The sequence below is a fragment of the Stegostoma tigrinum genome, chromosome 12 (assembly GCF_030684315.1).
Source record: "Stegostoma tigrinum isolate sSteTig4 chromosome 12, sSteTig4.hap1, whole genome shotgun sequence".
In the NCBI taxonomy this organism is placed as follows: Eukaryota; Metazoa; Chordata; class Chondrichthyes; order Orectolobiformes; family Stegostomatidae; genus Stegostoma; species Stegostoma tigrinum.
In genome coordinates, this window is record NC_081365.1 from 41,776,922 (window position 1) to 41,793,593 (window position 16,672).

At 39.2% G+C, this 16,672-nt stretch overlaps 1 protein-coding gene across 1 annotated transcript in view; it reads right to left on the bottom strand.

Annotated features, from left to right (window-relative positions):
- f5 (coagulation factor V) overlaps positions 1-16,672 on the bottom strand; it is a 72,121-nt gene that overhangs the window by 19,158 nt on the left and 36,291 nt on the right. The window contains exons 12-18 of the mRNA XM_048541478.2: positions 16,356-16,568; positions 7,840-9,742; positions 6,410-6,566; positions 4,820-5,056; positions 4,487-4,715; positions 3,355-3,537; positions 2,788-2,904 (exon numbers count right to left, since the gene is read on the bottom strand). Of these exons, the coding sequence (XP_048397435.1) occupies positions 2,788-2,904; positions 3,355-3,537; positions 4,487-4,715; positions 4,820-5,056; positions 6,410-6,566; positions 7,840-9,742; positions 16,356-16,568 (3,039 nt within the window). The remainder of the gene's footprint in view (positions 1-2,787; positions 2,905-3,354; positions 3,538-4,486; positions 4,716-4,819; positions 5,057-6,409; positions 6,567-7,839; positions 9,743-16,355; positions 16,569-16,672) is intronic.

Sequence of the window (16,672 nt, forward strand, 5' to 3'; positions counted from 1 at the left end):
GGACCCAAAACTGCTCACAGTGCTCCAGATGTGGTCTCACAAGCACTTTGTACAGTTGCGGTAAGACTGTCTGCAAATTTGGTAACAGTGCATTGAATTCCTTCCTCTAAGTCATCAATTCACAGAATCATTGAAACATCAAAGACAGAAGCAGAACGAGGCCATTTGATCCCTTGAGCCAGCTCTGCCATTCAATATGATTACGGCTGGTCATTGAGCTCAATACGCTAATTCCACCCCCCACCCCACCCCCCAACATTCCTTGAACTCTTGAGCTGCAAGAGCTGTAACTCCTTCTTGTAAACACATGTGTTTCAGCCTCAACCACTCTCTGTAGTACTGAATTCCACAAAGCTCACCTCTCTTGGGTTGAAGAAATTTCCCTTCTGTTCATTCCTAAAAGGTTTACCCCTTATCCATAAATCACGAACCCTGGTTCTGACTGCCCCACCATCAGCTACCTATGTCATGCATCTAATCTGCCTAGACCTGTTAAAATTTTATACGTTTATATGAGCGCCTCCTCATTCTTCTAAACCCCAGTGAATAAATCCTAACCAACTCAATCTATCCCCATATGTGAATTCTGCCATCCCAGGAATCAACTTGATAAACCTTCATTGCATTTCCTCTATCATAACAGCATCCTTCCTCAGATAAGGAGACCAAAACTGCACACTATATTCTAGGTCTGGTCTCATCAAAGCCCTGTATAATTGCAGTAAGACATCCTTTTTCCTGTACTCAAATCCTCTTGCTATGAAGGCCATCATACAGTTTTCCTTCTTTACTGCCTGCAGCACCTGCCTGTTTAATTTCAGTGACTTGTGCACAAGGATACCCAGCAATCATTCAATATTACCTCTCACAATATTCAGCCATTCAAATAATAATTTGCCTTCTTTTTTTCACTAAAGTGGATAACATATTTATCCAAATTTTACTGCATCTGTCAGGCATTTGCCCACTCACTCAGCTATTCCAAATCACACTGCAATATCCCTGCATCCTTGACACAGCTCATTCTCCCACCCAGCTTTGTGTCATTGGCAGATTTTGAGATATTACCAACAGTTTCCTCTTCTAAGTCATTAATATCTATTGCAAATAGCTGGGTCTTGGCGCTGATCCAAGTGGTACACCCCTAGTCACTGCCTGCAATTCAGAAAATTACCTATAATCCTATTTTGTCTCCTGTCAGCCAACCAATTTTCTATTCACCTCAATACACAATCCCCAATCCCATGCACTTTAATTTTACATGTTAATTTCCCACATGGTACTTTGTTGAAAGTCTTCAAAGTCCAAATAAATTACATCCACTGGCTCCCTTCATTAACTGTACTAGTTACATCCTTGAAGAATTCTAGTAGATTTGTCAATACCACTTAATATCACTTGTGTAAATGTTGACTGTGTACAAATCTACCTTTGTTTTCTAAGTGCTCAGCTTAATAAAACCCTTGATAATGGACTCCAATAACTTCCCTACTACTGATGTCAGACTCACTGGTTTATAATTCTCTGTGTTCTCTCAACTTTCCTTTTTAAATAGTGGGGTTACATTAGTTACCCTCTATTCTGTATGAATTTTGGAAGATGACAAGCAAAGCCTCCATTATTTCTAGGACCACTTCCTTAAGTACTCTGGGATGGAGATTACCAGGCCCTAGGGATTTATTAGGTTTTAATCCCATTAAATTCTCCAACAACATTTCTCTAGTATTATAGACTTGCTTCAGTTCCTCCCTCTCACTGAATCCTGTGTCCCCCATCATTTCTGGTACTTTAATCGTGTCAACCACTATAAAAACAAAAGCAAAGTGTGAAGCAAAGTTAATCAGCCATTTCTTTCATTCTTGTTATAAATTCCCCATTTCTGACCGAAAGGGTCTTGCATTTGTTTTCGCCAATCTTTTTCTCTTTACAGACCTATAGAATCTTTAAGTCAGTTCTTACATTCCCCACAATATTACTTTCATTCTATTCTCCCCTTCTTAATCAATCCCTTGGTTCTCCTTTGCTGACTTCTAAACTATTCCCAATCCTCAAGTCTACTGATTTCTCTTTCCTCTTTATATGTCTCTTCTTTGTATCGAATCCTAATCGAATGTTTAATGCTATCAAATTGCCAAATGCTTACAGAACAGAGGAGGCTAATCAATACCGGATGCCGGTGCCAAATATTCTTTGAACTTTTATAGTTATCTTGTTAACAGTGAGCTGTTGGTGTTTTGCACCTAAGTGGTTATTTTGTACTTTCATTTGTTACCAATTACATGTATCAAACTTTACTACTCAAAGTAACAAGAGACAAGGAAACAAGATAAACATAAGGAGATAAGGAGAAGCAAAGAATATGAAGGAGACAGAAAGCAAGAATTCAAATAAAAAGTAGAAAAATTAGAAAGGAAAGTGAGAGCATAACTCTCTATTTTCGATTCTGAATAATGCGATAAGGGAATTCAGGTGAAGTCTGAATTCCAAGATAAAAGTCTATTATATTTTTTAAATGTTATTTATGCCTTCAGACAGGTCATATCCTTGAACCAGTTTGTGGTTACACTTATATTCTATTTCCTGCCTTTTCTAAGCTTGCATTTGATAATTTTTACAGTAGGCACTAAGGTATTGCAGAAACACTGGAATGAAATATGATTTTCAAGTGTCATTTTGAAGTGATGTGCATTAAATTTTATTTCACTTGATGTAACCCGGCATATTTATGAGTCAGAAAAAAAATTGTAATACGTTATTGCACTTGAATAATCATATATATGTACATACCTTTAGATAGAACAAGCAAATGTGCCCGCATTCCTCCTTTGTAATGCATTCCATTTTCACAGTCTAAAAGCCATGTGCCAGGTTTTGATATCTGCATTTCAATGGTTCTAAAGGCACCTACGTATTCCAGGAACATATTTGATTAGAAGAAGCTGGATATCTGATGAATTTAAATTAGTCAAGTGGATATAATTCTGTTCTTACATTTATTTTCAGTAGAGACAACATAACAGAAATTTAAAGAAGTGCAGAGATAATGGGAACTGCAGATGCTGGAGATTCCAAGATAATAAAATGTGAGGCTGGATGAACACAGCAGGCCAAGCAGCATCTCAGGAGCACAAAAGCTGACGTTTCGGGCCTAGACCCTTCATCGGGTCTAGGCCCGAAACGTCAGCTTTTGTGCTCCTGAGATGCTGCTTGGCCTGCTGTGTTCATCCAGCCTCACATTTTAAAGAAGTGCACTTGAGTGAAGCACAGAATTGATTAGATTTCCTTAACATTAAGGAACATGTTGTTTAAATGTACTTTTACATGTGTGAAGAAGGAGCAGACCTTCACACTTACCCGGATACAAGTTGTAAATGCCCAGACGATGTTCACTTTCCCTCCTTTCAATGAAAGTCTGGCTGTGGAAACGTACGGTATGCGCATCATCTGAGCCTCCCATATTAATCAAATACCATCGCACCTGCTCTTTTTCATATATCACGAGACCCCTTAATGATGCATTGACAAATCCATTTATAGCTGGAAAAGCAAAGTGGTTATTTAACTGAGAAAATGTTTTGGAAATGATATTGAGTACTCAAAGGTGAAAATAATTCATGTTGTAGGCATGTACTTTGAATTAAAATCATTGCTGATCTTAAGTACAGGTTGTCAACATTCCAGAATTGTCTTGGGGTCTCTGGGATTGAAAGATTAATCATTTGGACATGCTGCAGAGCCAGAGTTAAATAAATTGTGCATTTTATCAATATTTGAAAACTTTTGATTACTAATTTTAAATATGTTAAGCTCAGTTAAAAGGATATTTGACCGAATAAAACCGTTGGATGAAACCTCCTGGGATGCACCTAACTAGAAATGACACTCTATTGTGGGTAGAAATTCCTGTTCCAGTATTCCGCCAGCACAAAAAAAATTTGGATATAGGATGAAGCCCTTGAAGAAATGTTTCATCTCATGTTGGCAATGGGGCTAGGGGATGCTGGTGATGGTGAGAAAGCTGGTCAACATGTATAGCTGGGTGCTGTGGAATCCACTTACAGTATTCACTAAATTAAAAAAAAACTGAAAGAACTGCGGATGCTGTAAATCAGAAACAAAAACAGAATTGCTGGAAAAGCTCAGCAGGTCTGTCAGCATCTTTGAAGAGAAATCAGTGTTAACGTTTCAGGCATAGTGACCCTTCCTCTTCACAGATTCTATCAGACCTGCTGAACTTTTCTAGCAAATTTCTGTTTTTGGTGGAGTATTAACTGTTTGGTTATATGGTTCACAGGGAAAACAAAACGTTAAAATAAAAATATATGAAAGAAATACTTTTAACAAAAAAATCACATCTTGGGATTCAATTACAAAGATTTCTATTCGCAGTCATATCTGATTTTCCACTGAAAATGGCAGTCTGTCACTGGTTACTGAAAGAGTTATGAAGTTAATTATATTTAAAAAATATGGAAGGAGTAAATACCGTGAAATGTACTGTGCTGTTTAAAATTGGAATTGCTCTTGCTTATCTCACAGGATTCTTTACAAAGTCGGTTCTCGTTCTCATTCAGGTACCAACTTTTAGTTTCATCAAAAGTGTTGAAGAGCAAAACAAATTCGCGAGCGTCGTTGGGAATTTCATTAAAGGTGTTCAGTGTTCCTTTCTTACAGATCAACAGAGGCCCAATCAACCCAGAGTTAATATCCTTCACCTGCAATGACAGAAATAATATTTTAACCATTTCCAAAGGGAAAATATTTCAATTTTCAGTATAAATTGCTTGCATTCTCTTCATTTTGTTTGTAGAACACTTACATAGTCCACACTGGAATAATAGACCCAGGCCTTGCAGACTGAATCGTATGAAGTTGGTGCTGATCGAGGCGGCACATTCCATACATAAGTGTACGTGCTGTTTGGGGGAACAGCATCATCTGATCTAAACCAGTCAGTAGAGTAATCTTCATATTTCACTCCTTCAGATGACTTTTCATATGACACTCCATGGGCATGAATGGAGTATGGTCTTGAAGCCAAGTTTTTGAAGAGAACCTGATAAATAAGTACAGGCTTTAGATGAATATTTAAACTCTGTTTACAAAATCAATTCTGCAAAGAGGTTTCATACAATTACTTTCATCTCACCAATATTCTATGTACCTAATCCTACAGCATTGCCAATTCCACCAGACTAGCTTGAGTCACTTTCCAATTTCCTCCCTAAAGGAGCAATGGGCCTCCATTCTGATGCTGGGAATGATGAACAATACAAATGTTCAGCGTTAACAATGGATTTTTATAGGGGTCTGCGTGATGAGAGCTTTGGCTCTCACTACACAGTATGTAACACCACTTAGGAGGGCTCATCACTTGTTAAATGCTTTGTTGACAAACATCACCTCACTAATATTCAGGTTTCTAACGTATGAAATTCCCAGAGTGGGTATCTGTCAAAGTCAGCTCACTGCTTGCTGCAAAGGAACCTCATGTTGGACACTGGAATAGAGCAAGCCCCACCTCTGCATTATCCTGTCTGGCAGAACTTTCTGGTCCCTGTCTCACTAATTGGAGCACCAATTTCCCCCTGAATGCCATGTCCAGGGCAAATGTCAGGGACAATGAATAGCAGCTGCTTTTAAAGATTGTGCTGGTGCAAGGAATACTAGCAAATTCTACTAAGTGAGAGAGATAGTAGGAATTGCCAACTTCACACCATGTATTCTACTGAGTGGTGAGTGGTTCTGAGAATCAGCACATGGTAAGAAGGGGTGGGAATCAGATGTGAGAGATGCCATAATGGCAAAGTAGGTATGTCGTATGGTAAGTAAGAAATGGTGAGAGATAGGCCTTGCAGTGAAAAACCATCCAAAATACTCAATGCAACTTGTCCTTTGCCAATAAAAGTAAGATTCAGTCCTAAGAATATCCTGTGTAGCTTTTTTTTTCAGAATTTGTGCGATCAAAGCAGGAAATAAGCTTGCATACAGTGCTTAAAAATGCATCTCTCATGAATGTCTCGAGGCACTGCATGATACATATGGCTTACCTGAATGTACAGGAACTATGTAAGTGTATACAGCATAGAATAAGTTGTGAAGATTGAAGGAGAATTATTGGGCATTACCAGTGAATTTTGAAATGGCATGAGTCATACCCACTTGAAAGTTTAAATAGAACTCTGGGTTAACACACCATCCAACTTCTCAGTGATACATTGCCTGTCGAGCCAGGTCAGGTGCCAAAATCTAGAGTAATGTTTGAACCTTTTTGAGACATATCTAACTCATCAAGTCAAACTGACAAATGAATGTATATTGTACTGTTTAAAACTAAACTGGAAACAGGATCCTACTACAGTGCTTGCAATAAGATAATGTAAGATATGATTTAAATATTGCAGTATACCTTGATGACATCATTAACTTCTGCTCTGATGACAGGTCCAAGTATTCCCAAGTGGTCGTATCTTTCTCCGTGATCATAGCGTTCCCTAAATAACGCATCTGTGTATCTCCGGAAAATGACTTTTTTATACAGTGTATTTGTTTGCTCTGCTGAATGTCTAATAACAGGTTAGGAAATTGTTATATGTGGAACAGATTGTCAATAATAGGGCAAACATAGATTCCAGATATTGACTGTGCTGACAATCATAATTAATTATCTTTATAATTGTTTTAATAGTTACCTATGTGAATGAAATTTTATATACAATTTCAGTGATCTTTAAATACAAAACTTTGTAAAGTGCCATTGTATTTCAAAATTGGGTATTTTTGGATTATTTCATCTTTCTACATTTTTATGGAGTAGGTCTTTGAATTGGCAGTAATATCCCTACCCCCGAAAATTGAGTGCACATTTGGTGCAGTTTGAAATCATTCCTTCCCATGATTTTGAGATCCCTGGTCACCGAACAGCAGTTTATGCTCTGAAATAACACTTTGCAGTATGCAAGTGATCCTGCCTGAACCTCTGAAGGATTTTGAGTCCAAGGACTCCAAATATGATCTATCCCTCTTCGTAAATCATCATGTCGCCCATGACACAGAGACATCCCTTGTGGTCTAGTTCTTAATTTGCACATATTCAGTTGCAGCAGCAAAACTCATCAACTTCAAGTGAAATCCTTGCAAACTTTGCAAATTCAATTCGGTAGCCCAAGGTTTGTGGTCTTATTGAAATTGGAAAGCGAATAGAGAAATTGTTCAAAAGGGTTACAGGATTTTCAGTTTTATCTAAAAAAAAATCCAAGGAAGTTATGAAGAACCCGTATAAAAGAAATATTGGTTGAGCCCCAATTGAAGTACTTTGTCCACTTCTGGGCACTCCACTTTAGGAAGGATGTGAATGCTTTCTAGAGGGTGCAGGTAAGTTTTATGAGAATGAACGCATAAATAAGGTACTTCAGATCTTGGATAGATTGAAAACTAGGTTTGTTATCCATAAAGACAGGTTTGAGGGAACTCTCAATAGAGATGTTCAAAATGATAAGGAGCCTTGAAAAACTGCGACTGGCAGTGGAGGGATTGAGAATCATATGATTGTGAATGTCAAAGAAACAATTTCTTTTTCCTCTTATCAGTGAAAGCTTAAGATCTGGAACGCACCACATGACAGTGTGATAAATGCAGATTCAGACAAGGTGTTTAAAGAAGGAATTGGCTTAACAGCCAAAGAGAAATCAGTTGCACGGCTATAGGGAAAATGAAAAGGTTGGGGTTAGCGAAATGGTTTTGCAGAGATTTGGCAAGGGCAATGGGCCACATGAGCTGAAATCATTTATAAGTTACTTTAAATAACAATCCAGAAATATTGAAAAACACTGCACTTACATAGTATTTCCAGTATAATCCCACAAAATTTCTTCAGCTGCAATGAAGTAATGCCTCACATTTCCTCTGTAGCTCCGTAAGTAATGCTCAACGATTATTTCTGGATCTCGGGACATGTCTGAATGAGTTCGTCTGTCATTAGTATAAGGGTTCATAGAATCTAAATCTGTCGCAGCTTCAGGATTTTTTCTAGCAGCTCCAAGAAGGTCTGCATCCGCATTTGCAATATATTCATCGTAATCGAGAGTGGCCCCATTTTTACGTTTTGGAATGCCTATTATAATGCTATTTGAACTGTCATCTTGATAAATTATTGAATTAGGTTTAACGTGAAATCCTCTTGGTGACATACGTTTTTTGCCTAAAGGAACATGAATTCTTTTTTTAAGACCAGGTTTGAACCCTCTTGGAGACATTTGATCCTTCAGCAATTTTCTGCGTTTCAGCATTGTTTTAATTGCAGTCTGTCTTCTAACATTTTCTTTGGTTTGGAATTTTCTTGTAGAATTATCATGTATTGCCAGCTTTACATATTTTTTCAAATGCTTTAACTCTGTAACACTAAAGCCTTTTTCTTCCACTTGGTACATCAAATGCGATCCTTTGGGTTTCAGAGGTGTTCCCTGAAATCTAACCCTGTGCTTGCCTGTTGAATACTTCTTTAAGTAAATAAATACTTTTTCAGAGATTCTACTGTTTTCCATTCCTGGTTGTTCTGAAGTATTGGTGACGTGTTCCAAAACCTCATGGGACAAGTGATTGAGTAAATTACCCTGTTCTACGTCAACTGTCAATGTACTTTTACCTTCATTATTTGCATTGGTGTTAATTTGATTTCTTTCATAACCAGGTGTAAAGTTAGTTGCTTGTGAAGTTGCCACATTCTGCTTTAATGAAGGAGATGAAAGCATTGTTTTTCTGCCTGTACTATTTGATATTGTGCTTGTTTCATTAAAACTATTGGTGTTCCTCATTTCAAACAGAGTTTCAGTTTCCTCATTTTGACTCTTTAGTTCTGTGTTATTTTCTTGTGGGACAAAATCAGACTTCTCTTCTCTTTCACCATCAATAATGACGGAGCTGATGTTCTCTGTAGTTAATTGAAAATTATTTTGCTTGAGTATTCCTGTAGGACTCTCAGCTAAACTCCTCTTATTCTTCACAGAGGGATTAACCACAGTATTTGGACTGCTCATGTTAAATAACAAGGTAGTATTTCTGACAGCAGAGCGGAGTAAAAAATCTTGAAGTACACTACTGTTAGTTTTTGCCTCATAATCTTCTCCAAAAATCTCCACGTTAATATCTCCCACTATCGTAGCTGTTCTATTTTGCTTTAAATGAACAGTTGAGGATGTGAAATTCATCACATGCGCATCAGATTCTGTTTCAGTTTTCTGTCTCATCTCATTGATTGCTTCGTTTAATGGCACTTCCGATGTACTTTCACCTAAGTCCTTAGGCTGCTCAAGCTCATATTGAGCCATATTGTACTCCAAGTTATCAACCTTTTCTTTGTTTGCTTCACTGTACGTTTTATTCTGACTTCCACTAACCCTTGAGTGGAATTGGCTACCTTGCTCCTCAGATATTTTAGTGTTGAGCTCTCTTGAATTATCAGTTTCACCTTCAATATACTGGAATATATCTTCTTCTTCTGCTTCTGGCGGTGTGTGGAATGATCGGAATCCAAGTTCTTGCAGAATTGCAAGTGACTCATCATCAAGCTCCTCTTCACTGGCTTCCTCACTTACCTCTATAAGCACTTTGTCTGATTCAGATTGAATCCTTAAGAAAACTAAAGGGTATTCAATGCCTTCATCCTCACACCGATAAACTTTAAATCTTATCCTCATACCATAGGTCACTGGTCGTGAACTTAAAGTTCCAAGGAGCCATTCACCTACAAAATAATATACAACATCAGAGGAGCAGCAATATTACAAAGTACCTCATTACAGTAATAATGAAATGACGGGAGGAAAACAATGTACAGCAACACAGTAAAAGCATTAAAATCAAAATACTATGATCAGGAACAGAGGGCAGGATGTGATCTAACCTACATTAACACTTGGAGGGAGGCACTCATGGAAGTAACACAAAACATTGATGAATAATTGGCTGGTACTTTCCATTATTCATTTTCTAGTCCACCAACAATTTTGATATTATTATTATTAAACTTTTCCAAAGTAATTTAAGAGAAAGAATTCTTGAGTGGTGGGTACCACTGGCCTAGCCATTAACAATCTGGATGAAGTAACTAAGGGTATTGTTGCTAAGTTTGCAGATGATGCAAAGACAGGTGAAGGGACAGATAATGTTGAGGAGGCAGGGAGGCCGGGAGGCCGCAGTAGGAGTTGGACAGTCTAGGAAAGTGGGCAAAGAAGTGGCAGATGGAATACAATATTGGGAAGTGTAAGGTTATGCACATTGGTAAGAAGAAAAGAGGCATAAACTATTTTCTAAACAGGGAAAGGCATCAGAAATCTGAAGCAGAGAAGGACATGGCAGATCTAGTTCAGGATTCTCTTAAGGTTACCATTCAGGTTCAGTTGGCAGTTAGGAAGGCAAATATAATGTTTCAATGGGGCTAGAATACAAGAACAGAGTGTACCACTGAGGCTGTATAAGGCTGTGGTCAGACTGTATTTGGAATCTTGTGAGCAGTTTTGGGCCCTGCGTCCAAGTTAGGATGTGCTGCAGTTGGAAGAGGTCCAGGGGAAGTTTACAAAATGGGTCTGGGGATGAAGGGTTTGTTTGATGAGGAAAGGTTGAGGACTCTGGGTTCTGTACTCTACAAGTTTAGAAGGATGATGGACACCTCATTGAAACTTACAGAATACTGACAGGCCTGGATAGAGTGGACGTGGAGAAGATATTTACACAAGTAGGAGAGACTTGGATCCAGGTCATAGCCTCAGGGTGAAGGGATGACCCTTTACAACTGAGATGAGGAGGAATTTCTTCAATTAGAGGGTGGTGAATATGTGGAATTCATTGCCATAGAAGGCTGTGTAGGCCAAGTCATTGAGTGTATTTAAGATAGAGATAGGAGAATGTGGTGGAGAAACATATCAGCTATGATTGAATAATGGAACAGACTCTAGGGGTTGCATGGTCTAATTCTGCTCCTATACATTACAGTTTAAGCCAGGATTTATTGTTCACCCCTAATTGTTCTAGGATGGTGGTCAGCTGCCTTCTTGAATCATTGCTGTGCTTGGGGGCTAGGGACACCTATACTGCTGTTAGGAATGAGATTCCAGGATTTTGGTCCTGTGACAATGAAGGATCAGCCATCTAATTATAGACTCATGCAGTATGGAAACAGACCCTTCGGTCTAACTTGTCCATACTGACTAGATTTCCCAAACTAAACTGGTCCCATTTGGCTCATATCCCTCTACACCCTCCCTACAAACAAAACAGCAATGGCTTGACAAACTTAATGAAGACCTGGAAAACCCATCTAAAACAATAGCAAGACTCAAAAACATCACAGATGATAGAGGATGGTATGGATTTTTCAAGGAACGCAAGGGTCTGAGACTTGCTTGAGTGTTTCACTGAAAAGATAAGTTGAAGTAATTGTTTATGAACTTCCTGTTTGTAAGTAAACCGAAAATTTCATTCCATGAATTAAGCGCCGTCACCACGAATGCCACTACACCAATGAAGTAAATTGATGGAAATCCATGTGTGTAACCTCTTGTACTGGGTGCTTCACATTCCAGCTACCCCCTACCAGACTTCTTTCAAACATTGTGCATACTGCACCTTAAAATATAAACATATTAGAGAAAGATAGGTGGGTAATTGATGGATATAGTTGAATATTTTAAAGCAAAAGCAGAAATTAATGGAAAATTAAGAATAATCCCCAATATTAGAAAAAAGATATAATCTCCATTTACATCATCACGATATTTTGTGGAAGTGCACGACTGCCATCAGTTGAGAACTAATTCTGGAAGAGCAAACAAAATGTTTTGCATTTGCTAAGGCCTAATTAGTTGTCCAAGTAATAACTAAATACGTGTTAATGTTTATTTGGACTTTTTAATATCATTCTCTAATTCTTAAGAAAACAGTAGCTTAAGTAGACATATTCCATATATTTGGTGAGGTTTTGGAGCACAGTTCAATTTACCAGAGGATGGTGGTGGACAAAAAGAACTGTGGATTCTGTAAATCAAAAACAAAAACAGAATTTGCTGGAAAAGCAAACTAGACCCGAAACATCAGGAGGGAACATTCAGGAAGGACATACTAGCCCTGGAGCGTGTCCAGCGGAGATTCACACGGATGATCCCTGGAATGGTAGGTTTAACGTATGATGAACGGCTAAGGATCCTGGGATTGTACTCATTAGAGTTTAGAAGGTTGAGGGGAGATCTAATAGAAACTTACAAGATAATGTATGGCTTAGAAGGGGTGGACGCTAGGAAGTTGTTTCCGTTAGGCGGGGAGACTAGGACCCATGGGCACAGCCTTAGAATTAGAGGGGGTAAATTTAAAACTGAAATGAGGAGGCATTTCTTCAGCCAGAGAGTGGTGGGCTTGTGGAATTCATTGCCGCAGAGTGCAGTGGAGGCCGGCACATTAGATGCCTTCAAGGCAGAGATCGATAAATTCTTGATCTCACAAGGAATCAAGGGCTATGGGGAGTGTGCAGGGAAGTGGAGTTGAAATGCCCAGCAGCTGTGATTTAAATGGCGGAGTGGACTTGATGGGCCGAATGGCCTTACTTCCACTCCTATGTCTTATGGTCTTATCAACCCTGATTTCTCTTCACAGATGCTGCCAGACTTGCTGAGCTTTTCAGGCAAGTTCTGTTTTTGTTAAATACAGCTACCACCTGGTGTGTGAAACTGGAATTGGTTGTCCCAATAATAAGTTGTTCAAAACATCAAAGAGACACATTGTCCAAAGGAAAAATGACTACCCTCTGATTTGATAAATTTGGATTTGTGTCTGCAGTCCACTGGGTATTCTTACTCTGGTGAATGTGCTGAGGGAAGCAATCACTTCCAAACCAAAAGTTATTGTGCCATTAGGTCCCACACATGGTTCCAAGTATGTTCAGTGCAGCCAGAAGAGGGTTGAAATTAAAAATTGAAAATAGACTCCCTCACCAAATAAAAGAATGCTTTGATATATTGGAAAGCAAGCTCATTCTTAAGCAACAAAGTAAGTGTACTCAATAATGCCTTTAGCTTTACAGAGATCCGCAGCCAAATTCTTGGGAAAATATGATTTTAAAGAGAGAAGCTTGTTAAATACTTAAATATGCTAACATCTTTTTTCTAGCCAGAAACTATCCAGCTTCAACTTATTTTTTAAAATGGAGCTTCAGACCATCTTGTATTTTAATAAAGACTATCTAACCTTTGCAGTGGATGTCACAAAATTGTTTGGTTCTGAACATCCTGTGCTTTTGAGAGGAGTTTGCAATCCTCCCATGACACCTTAAAGGGAATCTGGATGAGTTAAACTGAAATTAACTCTGCTCTTAAATGTCAGTTTTACCATGAGGTTGAGCATGTCTCGGCTAATAAGTAGGACTAGTTTAGTTTGTACGGCATGAGAACAGATCCTTCGGTCCAACTCGTCCATGCTGACCAGATATCCTAAATTAATCCAGTCTCACTTGCCAAAATTTGGCCCTTCTCCTTCTAAATCCTTCCTACTCATACATCCAATCAGATGCCCTTTAAATGTTGTAGTTGTAACAGCACCCACCACTTCCTCTGGCAGCACATTCGATACATTGACCATCCTCTGTGTGAAAAAGTTGCCTGTTTGGTTCTTTTTAAATGTTTTCTCTCTCACCTTAAATCTATGGTCGCTAGTTTTGGACTCTGCTACCCTGGGGAAAAGGACTTGGCTATTCACCCAACCTATGCCCCTCATGATTTTATAACCTTCTATAAGGTCACCCCTCAGCCTCCGATGCTCCACGGAAAGTAGCCCCAGTCTATGCAGCCTCTCCCTAAAACTCAAACCCTCCACTCCTGGCATCATCCTTGCAAATCTTTTCTGAATCCTTTCAAATTTAACACATCCTTTCTTTAGCAGGGAGACCAGAAATGAATGTAATATTCCAAAAGTGGCCGAACCAATGACATATAAGCCTTGCAACTCCTATACACAATACTCTGACCAAAAAGCAAGTATACCAAATGTCTTCTTCACTATCCTGTCTACCTGGGACTCCACTTTCAACGAAATATGAACCTGCACTCCAAGGTCTCTTTGTACAACAACACTCCCCAGGACCTTACCATTAAGTTTATAAGTCCTGAATCGTTCGTCTTTCTAAATGCAGCTTCTCACATTTATCTGTTGTACTCTGAGGTCACCTTTTGATGTCATCAGCAAACTTACTAACCATACCTCCTATGTTCACATCCAATTCATTTCTAGAAATGACAAAAGGCAGTGGGCCCGCATACTGCTGGTCACAGGCCTCCAGTCTGAAAAACAATAATTCACCACCACCTGTCTTCTACCTTCGAGCCAGTTCTGTATCCAATAGACTAGTTCCCTCTGTATTCTATGTGACTTAACTTTGCTAACCAGACTACCATGAAGAACCTTATAAAGCACCTTACTGAAATCCATATGGATCAAGTCCACCACACTGCCCTCATCTATCCTCTTCATTACTTCTTCTACTAGTTGGTCCGGAGGGTCTGTTTCCACGCTGTTTGACTATGACTATTTATGTACATATCCAAATCTAAGTGTTGTAATTATACCTGCATCTACCACTTCCTCCAATCCAAATATGAACAACCCTCTGTGTGCAAAAGTTGCTCCTCAGGTCCCTAAGTCTTGGTAGTGCGCACCTTGGAGGAAAATTTGTATGTGGCAGTGTTCCCACATATCTGCAGACCTTGCATTTTTAGGTGATAGAAGTTGATGGTTAGAGCAGCCTTGGTGAGATGCTGCAGTACATCTGAGATGGTGCACACTGTTGCCACCATGCATTGGCGGTAAACAGCATGAATGTATAATGGGAGGTATAGGGTAGCAATCAAGTGGACTGCTTTGTCTTGGATGGTGACAAGCTTGAGTATTGTGGAGTTGTACTCATCCAGGCCAGTGGAGAGATTCATTCACACTCCTAACTTGTGCCTCGCAGCAGGTGGTCAGGCACTGAAGAATCAGAGAAAAGTTAGTCACAATAGAATTCTTATCCTTAGACCTAGTCTTGCAGCCACAGAGACATGAATTATATGAATAGTCCAGTTCAGTTTCTGGTTCAATGGTAAATCCCCAGAATGTTCATAATGGATTTCAGCTATGGTAGCACCATTGAATGTCAAGTGGCAATGGTTAGATTCTTAGATAACAAAGTGTGGAGCTGGATGAACACAGCAGGCCAAGCAGCATCTCAGGAGCACAAAAGCTGACGTTTCCAGCCTAGAACCCTCATCAGAGGGTCTTCATTACATGCTCTGATGAAGGGTCTAGGCCGGAAACGTCAGCTTTTGTGCTCCCGAGATGCTGCTTGGCCTGCTGTGTTCATCCAGCTCCACACTTTGTTATCTTGGATTCTCCAGCATCTGCAGTTCCCATTATCAATGGTTAGATTCTTTCTGATTTGAAATGGACATTGCCTAGCACTTGCACAGCATGAATGTTATCTGCCACTTATCACACAAAGCTGGATATTGTCCAGATATTGCTCCAATCGGTATCTGTGCATTCACAAATGGTGCTAAACATCAGCAAACATTTCCACTTCCAACGTTATGATGGAGGGACCGACACTTACGAAGCAACTGAAGATGGTGGGGACTAAAACATTGCCTTGAGGAAATCTTGCAGTAATATCCCAGAGGTAAGATGATTGACTTTGACAAACCACAAACATCTTCTTTTGACAGGCTATTAATGCACGTTCTGTTGAAACGTAAAAGGATTGTGCAGCAATAGCTAGAAGAGCAATAGTAATAGATAATAGACAAGAGACAATAGGTGCAGGAGTAGGCCAGCACCACCATTCATTATGATCATGGCTGATCATCCACAATCAGTATCCTGTTCCTGCTTTATCCCCATAACCCTTGACTCCACTATCTTTAAGAGCTATCCATCTCTTTCTTGAAAGTATCCAGAGACTTGGCCTCCACTGCCTTCTGGGGCAGAGCATTCCATATATCCACCACTCTCTGGGTGAAGACGCTTTTCCTCAACTCTGTTCTAAACGGCCTACCCCTTATTTTTAAACTGCGTCCTCTGGTTCTGGACTCACCAATCAGTGGAAACATGCTTCCTGCCTCCAAAGTGTCTAATCCCTTAATAATCTTGTACGTCTCAATCAGATCCCCTCTCATCCTTCTAAACTCAAGTGTATCCAAGCCCAGTCGTTCCAATCTTTCAACATAACGTTAAACATAGTGATTTACTGTGCTGTCATAAAATCTAAAACTTTCTTGCCAAATATTCATCCATAAACGATCTGGTGAAATGCAGAACACAGTGGAAATGAAGACACTCACCCAAATTGTCCATCTGCATGGTTACAGTTTCACCCATTGAAGGAAAGAGATGTAGCACATCTTCATTTGTTTTTCTGTGCTTGAAGGTATGACCATGGAAGTAAACTGCTTGAATGTGGTCTTGAGCACCAATACTTGAAACATGCCAGTATGTAACAACTCCCTCACAGAAGGGTAATGATTCTTTGCTTTCGTACACAAGACCACTTACCGCTGAAAACATCCCAAAATAATTGTTTAGTTATTAATTTACATACAATGGAACATAAATGCAAAAGTTAAAATGTGGCTACAATTATTGTTTTACGAAGCATTAA